Below are 13,581 nucleotides of genomic sequence, written 5' to 3' on the forward strand. Positions count from 1 at the left end.
CATGATGACTATCTCTAGTGGTATGGGCTGACACATGAATGTCAGTTGACAATGGAACGGGGTTCACTTTCGAAAAATGGGCTGAAATCTTAGTCTCAGTTGATGAGTTTGATGGGGATGATTTGTCCTGGTTCTGTGAGTGCTGATTATGCGTAAGAATCTCTTGCGCATTATCCCTTTCGCGATGAAGCAGCGAATGATGTCGCCTTCCACATTTTTTACAACAGGTTGAATGGCGGCATTTCTTAACAGTGTGAGTAGATGAGAGGCAATTGAAACATAATCTTTTGTTTTCTACTGTGCTTTGACGGGCATTCACTGGCTGCTGAAGAAAGCTTTTACAGCTGTATATAAAATGTGACCCTTCACACAATGCACAAATGTTGTCAACAGATTCCTTATGTTGAATGGAACTATGAAAAGATTTATGTTTAACAACGGGAGTAGTCTGCTGAGACTTTGGTGTATGCTTTACAGCTTCAAACTTTTCCAAAGTTCTAAACCTTGTCTCCAAGAAGGATAAAAGTTGTGACCAAGTAGCCAATTCCTCTGGATTCAATTGACTGTCATGATTCTCCCATAATCTGTGAGTTTCCGCATCCAACCGAGTAACAACAAAATAGACGATAAATGTATCCCAATTATCAGTTTTAATTTTCATGTTGTACAGTGACGTTAAACAAGATGACGTAGTATCGATTAAACTCTTCAATCCAGTTGAAATCTCATGTGTTATCTTCTTTTGTGAAAAAAGCCTTTTCATAACAGTATTAACATTATATTTCTTATTGTCATAACGTTTCACCAATTGTTTCCAGGCTTCCAAATAATTTTGATCCGTTGTAGCATAATTATTCAAATAAGTTGCAGCTTCTCCGGTTAAACTGGATTTCAAATAATGAAATTTTTCAACATTGCTCAAAGATGCATTATTCTGAACAATAGAAATGTGCATGTCATGAAACGCTTGCCAATCTTCATACTTTCCACTGAATGTTTGTAGCTGTATGGTGGGAAGTTTCACTTCTTCTTTAGTTACACTAGGAATATTATTATTGCTTTTAGGTACAATTGCACAGGCATCCTTCAAGACACATTTAAACGTTGTGTAGAATTCCTCAAATTCTTCATATAAATCATCCGAGAAATACTTAGTCTTAGGCTTTTCCGCTGCAGATATTGAAGCAATAATCTTCCGATGACCAGCTTTAAATTCTCTCCATAAGTCTTCCAAATTCTCTAAACGAGTCTCAATATATGATGGTTTAATTCTTTCCTTTGGTGACTTCCGGAAGTTCAGTTCCGCCTTCTTCAATTTCTCAAAAAGGTCATATTGAATTGACATATGTGCTTCCATATTTGTCCAAAATGCAATCTTCTATGTGACAAGCAAAGTATGTATAAGAAATCTTCTAAGTTCAAAATATACTCGACGAAAAAATTCTAAGTCCTTGACATAAACTCGATGAAAAATTCTAAGTCCCAAGCACAGACATCGAAATTTTTCTAAGTGTCCATGAAATTATTGCAAAATTTTCTAAGTGTCGGATCACTGCAAAATTTACTAAGTCCAGAAATGCAAAATTTACTAAGTCCAGAAAATATTCTAAGTGTTTGAAGAAATGTTCGTAAATTTTCTAAGTCTTTAATCACTGCAATTTATTCTAAGTCCACAATTTACCAGTCCAAATTCCAATTCCGGGGTTTCGGCACCAATGTTGAATCACTAGGGGATCACTGAATTAAAACACTCACACACTTGTAAAAAATCAAACTATATTTCATATAACCAGAAAAATACTTATGAAATATTAAAAGTATTTCTATAGCGCGAGTTAATATGCGAGTGAATACACCTAGCGGCATCTGTTGGCCGAACATTGTAACTTCAACCTATGAGTAAACAACTAAACAAGGGTGCACCATAATATTATTCGATCTCTCGAAGATGAACATGAGCATAAGCAATGACTAGAGTAGGGACGCGAATATTACCATTATTTGAGACAAGAACGATTAATAAGTTTGTTTAATGAAAGATTAAGAATTGAAACTATTGGTCTCTTTAAACGGACGAATAGCGAGAGGCCCGTCTTATTGCAGACAGATTTCGACATACTTAGTCTTAATGACTTAGAGGTAAACATAGAAGATCAATCTACAAATTCGGTGGTGTGGTCCGACAAAATAATATAAAAGTGGGTTTGCTTATAACCTCACAATTGATTACAGATCATCTTCTGTATAGGCGATATTAAGTAGTATGTTCTTTTTGTAATGCTTTAAAGTGGAGTAAGGAGTCGGCTTTCGTTTGAAGATACGCCGGAACCTTTGAAATCACTACTTTTAAGTTTTAGAGGAACATGTGCAATCTAAACAGTTCTTAGACAATATTAGCTCTTATAGTATTGCGTTTTAAATGATCCTTTGGTGCTCAACAATTATCAGATGCTCCTTTCATTCTTACTTTTAAGATACAAGGTCAAGTTTATCATTTGATAGGATCCCTTTTGCCTGAAGGCCAACCTAAGTTTCTTTAACACGTTCGCTGCGAAACAGGGCTTGAAACACCCTGTCCGTGTCTCGTCGTTATAGCGGTAGGAAAAAACTTAAACTTCTCTGTCGTGCGGGAGGCATAACTTCCATCTGGTTCAGTGTAGGAAAGTGATATCTATATATCTGAGATGTGCTATTGATTCCTAGTTCAATGGTATACCGACCTTAATACCGGGTTTCTTAGACCTCGTGCCGCACTGTACAAATAAAAATTCTAACACAGTGCGGAACGAGGTTGCGAACACCTCGTACCACCGCGCACCTCGTACCGCACCCTAAGCTAGCTTCACGCGATTAGTGTTGTGCAACGCATTCGAGACTATTTGTGGAACAACTTATTGAAGCTTTTACAAAGAAGGACTTGAATGTGGATACAGGTACCTAATTTTCAAACATCCTAACTACTCGTTATAATAAATATCGTTAATAGAAACGTGAATGTGACATGTTGAGTAACTTTCTTCAAATAGGTTGATAATCATGATTACTATTAGTGTGTTTGTTCATTGAATCAACTAGCGGCAAATCCAAAACACCCGGCAATCGGTGTATGGCTCATCAAAATTTAACTCTTGCCCAAGTCAACAAGCCAACAAACAAGGCACATCATCTCTTAAAGGGATCAAAGAAGAGGAGATGTGTAGGATGTTACGAAAAACTCCGCACCTTCTTAACAAGTCGTGAGGCCGACAAAAAAGTAAAGGAAATTCTCACAGAATGCACTGGTTGCAAACAATATTCTGGTTTGGCCTGTTTTAATAAAAAAACATCCATAAGTTTGATAAATAAATACAATTAAATAAAATCGATATTTCTTTTCCCATCACTAAATTATATGAAAAACTGCTATTGTTCAGTGCGGTATGGGGTACATCAGACCCCACATTTTATTTTACCCATAGAATCTAAACTAACTAATCTAACCACGGGCGGCGGTAGATTTAGGTTAATGAACTCATTGTTAATAATAATCACGACAAAAGCCGCACACTTTGTCTTATTTGGCGCCAAAAAAAGGATTTTGGTCTCCTACGGGCGGTGGGGTTTAATATGCCTCGTGCCGCCACAATCTCTGGTATAGGACAAGGTTTAAAACGACCCGTAACGCAGTAATGGAAAGTACAGATATATCTGTGCCGCAGCGAACGTGTTAAATATATTTTGTATTCGACTACGACGAATAATCGAATACAAGAAATCAATATTTCTCGAATTTAAAACTGAACTCATTTCACAATTTTAGAACATGTTAATTCATCAGGTTAATCCGTATATATGCGTTTTAAATCGACATTAGAAGCTTTTCCTCAAGATGGTGATATTAATATAAAATTGGTATAAATTCCTGATTGACGGAAGTCTATCAGCACTCAGGAATTCCCTGAGCGTGTTATAACGCCCAGGCCGCAGTATTACAATTTTTCCTACAGTAGGGCGACGAATGTATTTTCGCATAGCAACGGAGGGGAACTCGTGGGGGGTAAAGTGACGCGGGCCACGTACCACAAACATGTTTAGTTTGTGGTACCGAGCGCGAAAGAAAGTCATCGTGTTTTTAGTAAAGTTATTATGTAAACTAACGTAATTTATTACTTAGGTACATATTCTATAATGGTGCGCTCAAACTGTTAATCTACATTTAATTTAGATTATTATTTTAATTACTAAGAAATGTAGAATTTAAATCACATTCATTCATGTTTTCCTCAGATATTCGATGTCTATGATTTTCGATGATTTTAAGATTTTCTTATCAGAGTATTCAATTTTAATGTAGTTAAATTTTATAAGAGACAATTAAGAACATTCAAAAATAAAGTGTCACGTATTTTTTTTAAACGACGAATGACGAAAAACGACCGAATCGCGGACGAAGTCGCGGGCAACAGCTAGTCTTATATATAAAAATGAATCGCAAAATGTGTTGGTAAGCGCATAACTCGAGAACGGCTGAACCGATTTCGATAATTCTTTTTTTATTATATTCCTTGAAGTACGAGGATGGTTCTTATGTAGAGAAAACGTAAACACGTACCACGGGCGAAGCCGGGGCGGACCGCTAGTACGTTATAAAAAGTTCCAAGTGATAACCAACAGCCAATTCAAACAATTTCAGTTTTCCAAGATTCAACTTCTCGGAACTCGGTTTCATTTTCACTGTCAAATTAACATCGCAAATTGGAAGCAATGTCAAACGAAATCTGTAAGTTTCTGTATAATTGGGAGTTTCGGGAAACCAACCAATACCGAATAAGTACCTACATTCAGTGAATCTCTCAGTCAATTACTCATAATATAATGTTGAAGAAATTGTTTGGATAAAGCTGAAGAACTGGGGGTCAAACATTCTCTAAAAAAATTTATTACGAGCTGAAATAAGAGATGATTGATAACGTTAAAAACATTTATGGACGTTGTACCACAGAAGCATGATTAGTATAATAAACATAATTAAAAAATATGGTTATTTGTAAACATTTTATACACGAATATAATTCAATTACGATATGTTTTATTTGACACAAACAGAAACAATAACATATAAACTATAGATTTTTGAATTCATTGATGTAGAACAAAATATGTGCCTACAATCTACAGGTCTTCTCTAAATATCTTTTTCTCAATATCACTTCAAGCAACACCATTAACACTACTCACAGAAAAATTAAACCATTTTAAAAACCTCTCAAATAAATGGATGATGGAACGTCCCATTAAGAGGAGCCCGCAATTTGTTTTCATCAGTGAGCCAAAGCATAAAGAATTCATACTAAAAACTCGGGGACAAATCGCTGACACGGGATGAATCAGAAAATGGACAATTTGCACCACATCTCAATCAATTACACATGAATTATTAAATGGGAAAGACTGTTAAAAAATTCCGTAACTTCTGGATAAGTGTTGTTAAGCTTATCTCTCAGTTAACATAACTAACGGTACATATCTGTCTATCTGTTAAAGAAACTACGAGTGATCTTAACAGTGGTGAAACTCAATAGGATAGTCAGAAATACTAGCAAAATACAAATATTTGATCAAAATCCAAAAATAGCCTATAAGCATAGTATTTAATCCATCTTCGTCGATCACAAATAGTTGTAGGTAGATTGATTAACCGCTTGGCTCGTCTTGGGTCAGAGGAATAAAGGGTCTCTTATTTGTTAAAACAGGTAATATACTGTCTGTCTTGGAGATTTGGAGGAATTACAAAAAAATCAGCTTCGCCCGTGGTACATATTTCGCAATAAAAGGTAGCCTATGTTCTTTCTCAGGGTCTAACGGTTATCTGTGCCAAATTTCATCAAAATCGCTCCAGTAGTTTATGCGTGAAATACATACATACATACATACATACAAACAAACCTTTCCTCTTTATAATATTAGTATAGACTAGCTTTCCGCCCGCGGCTTCGCCCGCGTTTTCAAAGAAAAACCCGTTCCCGTAGGATTTCCGGGATAAAACCTATCCTATGTCCTTTCTCGGGTATCAAAATATCCCTATACCAAATTTCATGCAAATTGGTTCAGTAGTTAAGGCGTGATTGAGTAACAGACTGACAGACAGAGTTACTTTCGCATTTATAATATTAATATGGATATTAAAACTGTTCGATTTAGAATAAGGTGTTTAATATTCAATTCAGTTAGAAACGATGTCAACTATACAATCTTATCAGAATAGGTGGACTTACCCTTACCCTGTATAAACTTCCCCGATTGTAATCTTACAAGAGCAATTTTAACATTTAAAAAATATTCACTAAGGATAGTGAAGATTACTTCATACGTACTATTAGGCATTCATAGAAAAACACTCAAAACCATAACCCTCCTTACACAGCTGGTTAAAAATAAAGCAATCCAACTCCCTTTTGAATTATACCTGGACAATGTTTGCTGGGACAGGTCAAGGACCAAATTATATGTGTTTAGGATAACGAGAAATAAACAAAAGTGGGTCTTGGAATACAATGGGACCCTCGGACCGTCTGTGTAGGCTTGTACATAGAATTTTATATTTTCCTCTTCTAAACTTTATACGTATCGATTTTTTGTCTTTGAAGTTAAAAGTTGCTTAAAAATGATAATGAAATGTAATTTCGTGATTTGTCTTTCAAATAGATTTGTAATTTGGTTACTTCATATTATTACATATTTGAATTGATTGATTCATACAACCGTCACAATACTATTAAAGTACTAAGTTTTCATCAAAATACAAAAAAAATCTAAATAGAAATAAAACAAAGGTCCCGAAACTAAAGAAAACACTTATTATAAAACGACTTGGCAATCCTTGTCTGCAAATTCTTTGTTCATTGTCGGGCTCGGATTTGAATTTAAAATCGGCGAAGTTCCGTCTTTGGTTTGTTAATTATTTAGTTTGCGAGACACCTGTCGTCCCTCGGCTCTCATTAACATTCTCGAGGGAATACTTATGGACAGGGCGTTTCTTGGACTGCCTTGGTTATGTAACTTTAGAGAATTTCTGCTATTGGGTGGTTGGTACTTTTAAATTTAATAGTGTATCAACGTTTTTAAATTTTAAGCTAGAGAAATTAATTAATATTTCCAACAAATATACCTACTTAATGGAATAAATAATCTTCTACGAAAGACTCCTCAATAAACCATACCTAAATCTTAAAGCAAATAAAATGCTGCATACAAAATTAACTATCACCTCACACCTATACTAGAACACCACTTAACCAGAATATTCTCTGAAAATCCAGCATTCCAACCATTTGAACGTGGAAATTGCGATAAGAAATTAGTTTTAATCAACGGACAATTGCGCACTATTGAATGGAGATCGACACTCATTAGCATTCCAGGCATCCTTAATAAATGAGAGGTAGAAACGGCACAATCCATATATCCGGGGTAATTGCGCTAGACGTCTTGGAATGCCTCCAAATTGGATGTCGGTACTGATATGTTATACGGTACAGATATAATAACGTTATTGGAGCTATTTTCCTCGGTTCGGAGAATTCTGCTGGTACTATCATGATGTTCCGTTTAAACTGTTATTGATGCGGCATTTAAGGTTCATAGAATATTGCTACATATGTTGTCTCAAAAAGTGGTTTTCGTTTTGAGAAGCGGAAAATTATTTCTTTTGATACGGCACTGTGATTATTGATGTAGAATTTGAGATTTCTTTCTTAACACACTTAAGTAACGTAACTGGTTGTAGTAAGCCTTAAGGATCTGTTACATCAGTTTCGTTAAAATTTTATTGATAGTGTGAAAAGAAAGTAAGAATTTTGAAGACACAATTCGGCGCAATGTAACTTAAACCTATCAATCCCAGCTGCAGAGCACGCTGCATGAATAACCAACACACATTCTGAAAACATAAGTTCCTTTTGCCACAGTCCCAGAAAAGGTAATAAGTATCACATTATAGAAAAAATTGCCAATCCAATCTTACCTTAGGCGGCGCGGTTGCATGCGCCCCATCATACACATACAGGTGGTCGTTGCAGTCCAGCTGCAGCAGGTCGAAGTGCAGCATGAACCGCTGCAGGATGCTGTGCGTCTGGAACGTGACCGTGCAGTCCAGGTTGCGCTCGTTACGGGACCAGAGCACGCCTCCATCGAGCTTGCGGTACTGGCGCTGCAGGAAGTGGTCCTTGCAGAGCGAGTCCATGTAATCTGTGGAGAAAAATGAAATAATTAGACTTATTGCTTTATTTGTTTAGGTATGGTGTATGAAGATGTTGTAATAAACCTATTACTTGGTGTGGATGGTGGGTTGTAAATGTACTACGTAAGTATTATCATTTTCTATTTTATACATACGGTCAATATTTTAAAAAAGCATTTAGAAATTTATTTTCTTTACAAATGATTGTTTTAAGAATTAAAAAATTACCTTCGCTCATGGCAATAATACAAATGATCATAATATGTGACTATCTTTGTATTTCAATAAGCTATTACATATCACATAACGAATATGAACTTATCCAGTCAATAAAAGTACCTATACATTCCACCAAAACTGAAAATTACCTCAATTTCCCCAACCATTATGCCATTCACAAACCGCACGTCAAGGACAAGCCTTTACCGACCAATGAATAATGCGATATTCAGAAAGTCAATAAGTTTTATTCAATTCCCATGTTACTTTCAAAGGACATTTCTGGCAGCGTGAAGAACGATCAATTTCCTCAAAACCAGAAACCCATAGCCAGCAACTCGTATATATCAAAGTTAAATTTATAGCAGTCTTTCCTGCTGGATAAATATGGCCGCAATTTGTTTTATTACAACATTTCCTATGTTTCGATGAGACTTTCTAGGAAAAGTGGTTAGAAAAAACATGATGTTAGGAATTTGTTTGATATTGCGCATAGCCATCTACCAATATTATTTGTCTATTGCCTGATTAATACCAAAAGAGACGAAATATTTTATGTTTATTTATTCTGTTGTAAAAAATACGCGCCAAACTATTGAGCACAATTTCAGAACTCACCACTTGTTATATATTATAGCTATTGTTTATTATCCTGGCGAATCCAGGACGAGCCGCTTAAACATAAAACCGATATAATCCCACGAAACCATTATCTGATCTTATCGAATTTCTCTTGCGTACGTTAGTATCTATTCCTTTCTCATACACTCATTGATATCATAACTGATAGCCTGATAAGGGTAACGTAACACTGGGCTAATACATCTGAATTTTTCGTTGGGAACACATCTCTTATCAAGAAATTATTGCCGACACGCCAGCAGCCATGTAAGTTTTATTCAATATAACAATTAATATAGATACAGTACAGTGGTTAGTGAGTACTTGAAGGTACATAAGGTACTTCTCGTAGAAATATGTTACATAACGAATATGAACTTATCCAGTCAATAAAAGTACCTATACATTCCACCAAAACTGAAAATTACCTCAATTTCCCCAACCATTATGCCATTCACAAACCGCACGTCAAGGACAAGCCTTTACCGACCAATGAATAATGCGATATTCAGAAAGTCAATAAGTTTTATTCAATTCCCATGTTACTTTCAAAGGACATTTCTGGCAGCGTGAAGAACGATCAATTTCCTCAAAACCAGAAACCCATAGCCAGCAACTCGTATATATCAAAGTTAAATTTATAGCAGTCTTTCCTGCTGGATAAATATGGCCGCAATTTGTTTTATTACAACATTTCCTATGTTTCGATGAGACTTTCTAGGAAAAGTGGTTAGAAAAAACATGATGTTAGGAATTTGTTTGATATTGCGCATAGCCATCTACCAATATTATTTGTCTATTGCCTGATTAATACCAAAAGAGACGAAATATTTTATGTTTATTTATTTTGTTGTAAAAAATACGCGCCAAACTATTGAGCAGAATTTCAAAACTCACCACTTGTGTTTATATAATACTAGCTTCCGCCCACGACTTTGTACGTGCATCCTCGTTTTTCCCCGTTCCCACAAGAATTTCGAAAAATCCTTTCTTAGCGGATGCCTACGTCCTAACATCTACCTGTATGCCAAATTTCAGCTCGATACGTACAGTGGTTTGGGCTGTGCGTTGATAGATCACTATATCAGTCACCTTTGAGTTTTATATATATAGATTATAGCTATAGTTTATTATCCTGGCGAATCCGGGACGAGCCGCTTAAACATAAAACCGATATAATCCTACGAAAACCATTATCTGATCTTATCGAATTTCTCTTGCGTACGTTATTCTTATTATCTATTCCTTTCTCATACACTCATTGATATCATAACTGATAGCCTGATAAGGGTAGCGTAACACTGGGCTAATACATCTGAAGTTTTCGTTGGGAACACATCTCTTATCAAGAAATTATTGCCGTCACGCCAGCAGCCATGTAAGTTTTATTTAATATAACAATTAATATAGATGTACAGTGGTTACTGAGTCCTAAAAGGTACATAAGGTACTTCTCGCAGAAATACGTTGACCTATTTCAATCTATGATATAGTGTAAAATTTCAATAGTAATATTGTGCCCTTTTGACCTCTATAAATAGTGTTTGGTGATAGCAGTAGATATGAATTATGAATCTTCAAATATAATAATATCTATCACCATAGTATCAAGCTGATAATTCTGTAAAATCTATAAATAGTGCTGTTAAATTAACTCGACCACTAACGAAAATTACGTTGTCAGAGTCAAACAATTTGAACGGCGTTAACTGACAGAATACAATTTAACCAGTGCTCTAATGTTATTTAAAACTTTCAATGTAGTTTGTTTAAAATTTGTGAGAAAATTAGCTACGATTCTCGATACACATTGCTTACTTCTCAATTATAAAAATATATATTATATATACCGGTCGAATTGAGAACCTCCTCCTTTTTTTGAAGTGGGTTAAAAATACTAGCTTACTACCCGCGGCTTCGAACTTTTAAATCTCAATCTTGATATTGACCTGTCAATAATATACTAAAACATTTCTATTAAAAATCATAAAATTCTGTTGCGTATTTTTAAAGGTCCAAGCACACCTGTATGGAGAGACAAAAAGCGGAAAGTGACTGTTTAATACTATTGAAGTGACAATGTTATTTCACAAAATCATCAATTCATCTTCAAACGAAGCTAGTTCATAGATAATTTGATATGTAAATATAGACGGTGTTTTACATCAACGAGTATTGTTTAATCTGTGAGTACAGAATAAACAAACAACCAGGGTTTTAGATTTTGGGGTAACACTAATGAACTTAACAATTAGAGACTTGGTATTTCTGTTTCTCAAAAGCTTAGTGATATTATAATTATCATGTATTTCTTGGGATAATATTCATCATTAATTCATTTGTAGGCAAAATCTAATTAGAATATCAGTTCTATTCTAATCACATTATGAAATACATACATAGTTTACAAGCAAAATAAATTAGGTAATTATGAATCTCAGAATAACTTCAGGGTAATAAATTCAGAAAATTACCCAAAAAAAATACCTAAGTAACTCGAATGTGTCAGTATTTTCTATCACTGTAACAAATTGATGTTTCTTATCTTGACTGTCAAAATAAACTTTTCTAAATGTATACCTACTTGTCTTCATCAAATTCAAATTGATACAAAAGTTTTAATTTTAATATTTCATCATTCCAGGAATGGCTGGAGCGTGCTGGCACCTGTTCTCATGGCCATGTTACTGTGTACTGCAGCCGCCCCTGCCGGCAGGGACCTGAGCGTCTTTTCCGGAGAGACCAGAGGCCTGGAGGTGCCCACCGATCTCATAGCGGGGGTAGGAATTGGCAGAAGTTCTATGCAACTCGTTGTTAACATTCATACCGATAATCATGGTAATATTGAGGTGCAAACTAATTAAGATTACATAGCTACTGGAATGTCAATGCGTTTTATAAGAGTGAAACGAAAATTTAGGACCAGATTAATAAAACTATTGAAATATGTATCCTAAAAATATCGTATTGTAATATCTTCAGACAGGACCAAGAATAAGCTTATCAATCGCGATAGTGCTAAGTGTATTATGTTGTATAAACATAATTTTATAATGAAACCACACGAAGAAAAGGCTGAACGAATGTTAATATAAAAAATAGATTTAAAATGGAATATTGTTATTCAAAACGATACTCAAGAATAAGAGATAAACTCGATTCGAGATAATATGCACGTGAACTAAATTAATTACATATTATTACATTTAAATTAAAAGACGACAACCTACTTAATTTGGATGAACTAAATGCTAAATTGTTTTCTGTTTATGATAACTTGACATAGATAACAAAATCAATTGCATTTAACCATCAACAACATTATAAGAATTCAAAAACAGACGATGATTGAAATATCGATAAAGAAGAATCACGAAACAAACAGTTGCTCATCTCAAATTTTCACGTGAAATACGCAGATGAAGCTATAAAATAAGACAAAATACAAGAATCTAACACGTCGCATCTCAACGATATCGGCTTATCAAAGGTGATGCGATAAAGGGAGCATTCCTTCACTTGAAGACGCTCGACACATTTCCTGAACGTCTTGACGTCAGAGTGGAAATAAGGTTATGATATTATCTGTGCAGACGCTGAAAGCGCGCGAAAAACAAACGTCAAATTAGAAATGTCATGTTCGCGGGTAATTACAAAATTATTTGTAAGACGAATAAAAACTCGTTTTGCAGTATCAATTAATATGATTGTATGAATGATTGCCCCTTGATTGTCCTTTGCTTTGTTCAGACATCAAATATCGCGCAATCGATCGAAATTATGTAAGTTTCCATGCCTATAACACAGACTAGCACAGCTTAAATAAAACCTAAAGCCTAGCCTATAAGAGAACTTTCCTCTTTAAAATAATAACACAGACGACGTGCACAGTGCACACCCAAGCTGCTTTGTATCGACATTTTCCATCCTGAATATGATATTACGTTCGCTGTACGTGTCTCGCGCCGTGTTTAGATCAGCTTTCCTATTTACGTCGACGTAAATTTGATATAGATGGATTCGGAATTTTAAAATTTTCATTCTTCTGAAGAATTTTGTGTTATCTGTGGGAATTGTGAAGTTCTGCGAGTGTTTGAAAATTTAATGGTCTATGACCGGTTTCGTCAGTTTCGTACATTTTGATTAAAATATTATGTTCTGTTTAGCTTATATTTCCGATGATATGTTTGAATATAATGGCTGATTTTACAACTTCTGAAAATGTTATATTTAGCTTACTCAGTCAATGTGATAAAATAATGAGTGAAAAACGTTAAAAGTGGTAAACGTAAAAAAGTGAAACAGGTACATTGTATCATGTATAAAACTGTTTAATATAAAATATTTATGTCTTAATGAAAAAAGAAATGTAATGTAAAAAAGACGTGTGGCACTCGGGGACTGCCGCGGTAAAGCTATTGCATAGCATGCCTTCAAGCCACACCTCCGAGCCCGTCGGAGTGGGGAGCGTGAGGTTTTTTCGTTACGGAATTTCTCGATTCGGTCCCCGCGCTCGAGGCCCG

General features: G+C 35.1%; 1 protein-coding gene across 6 annotated transcripts in view; it reads right to left on the minus strand.

The window, feature by feature from the left end:
* Nucleotides 1–13,581, minus strand: part of loaf (low-density lipoprotein receptor domain containing lost and found) — a 94,346-nt gene that overhangs the window by 26,849 nt on the left and 53,916 nt on the right. For all 6 annotated transcript variants that reach the window (XR_016317451.1, XM_089709605.1, XM_089709591.1 and 3 more), the window contains exon 2: nucleotides 8,003–8,226. Coding sequence is in view for 5 of the 6 variants with exons in the window: in XM_089709605.1 (XP_089565731.1) it covers nucleotides 8,003–8,226 (224 nt within the window). In the remaining variant the exon portion in view is untranslated. The remainder of the gene's footprint in view (nucleotides 1–8,002; nucleotides 8,227–13,581) is intronic.

Source organism: Colias philodice, chromosome 2 (genome assembly GCF_061535455.1).
Source record: "Colias philodice isolate Cphi_HAF_F1 chromosome 2, ilColPhil1 Martin Lab GWU primary, whole genome shotgun sequence".
NCBI classification, from domain to species: domain Eukaryota; kingdom Metazoa; phylum Arthropoda; class Insecta; order Lepidoptera; family Pieridae; genus Colias; species Colias philodice.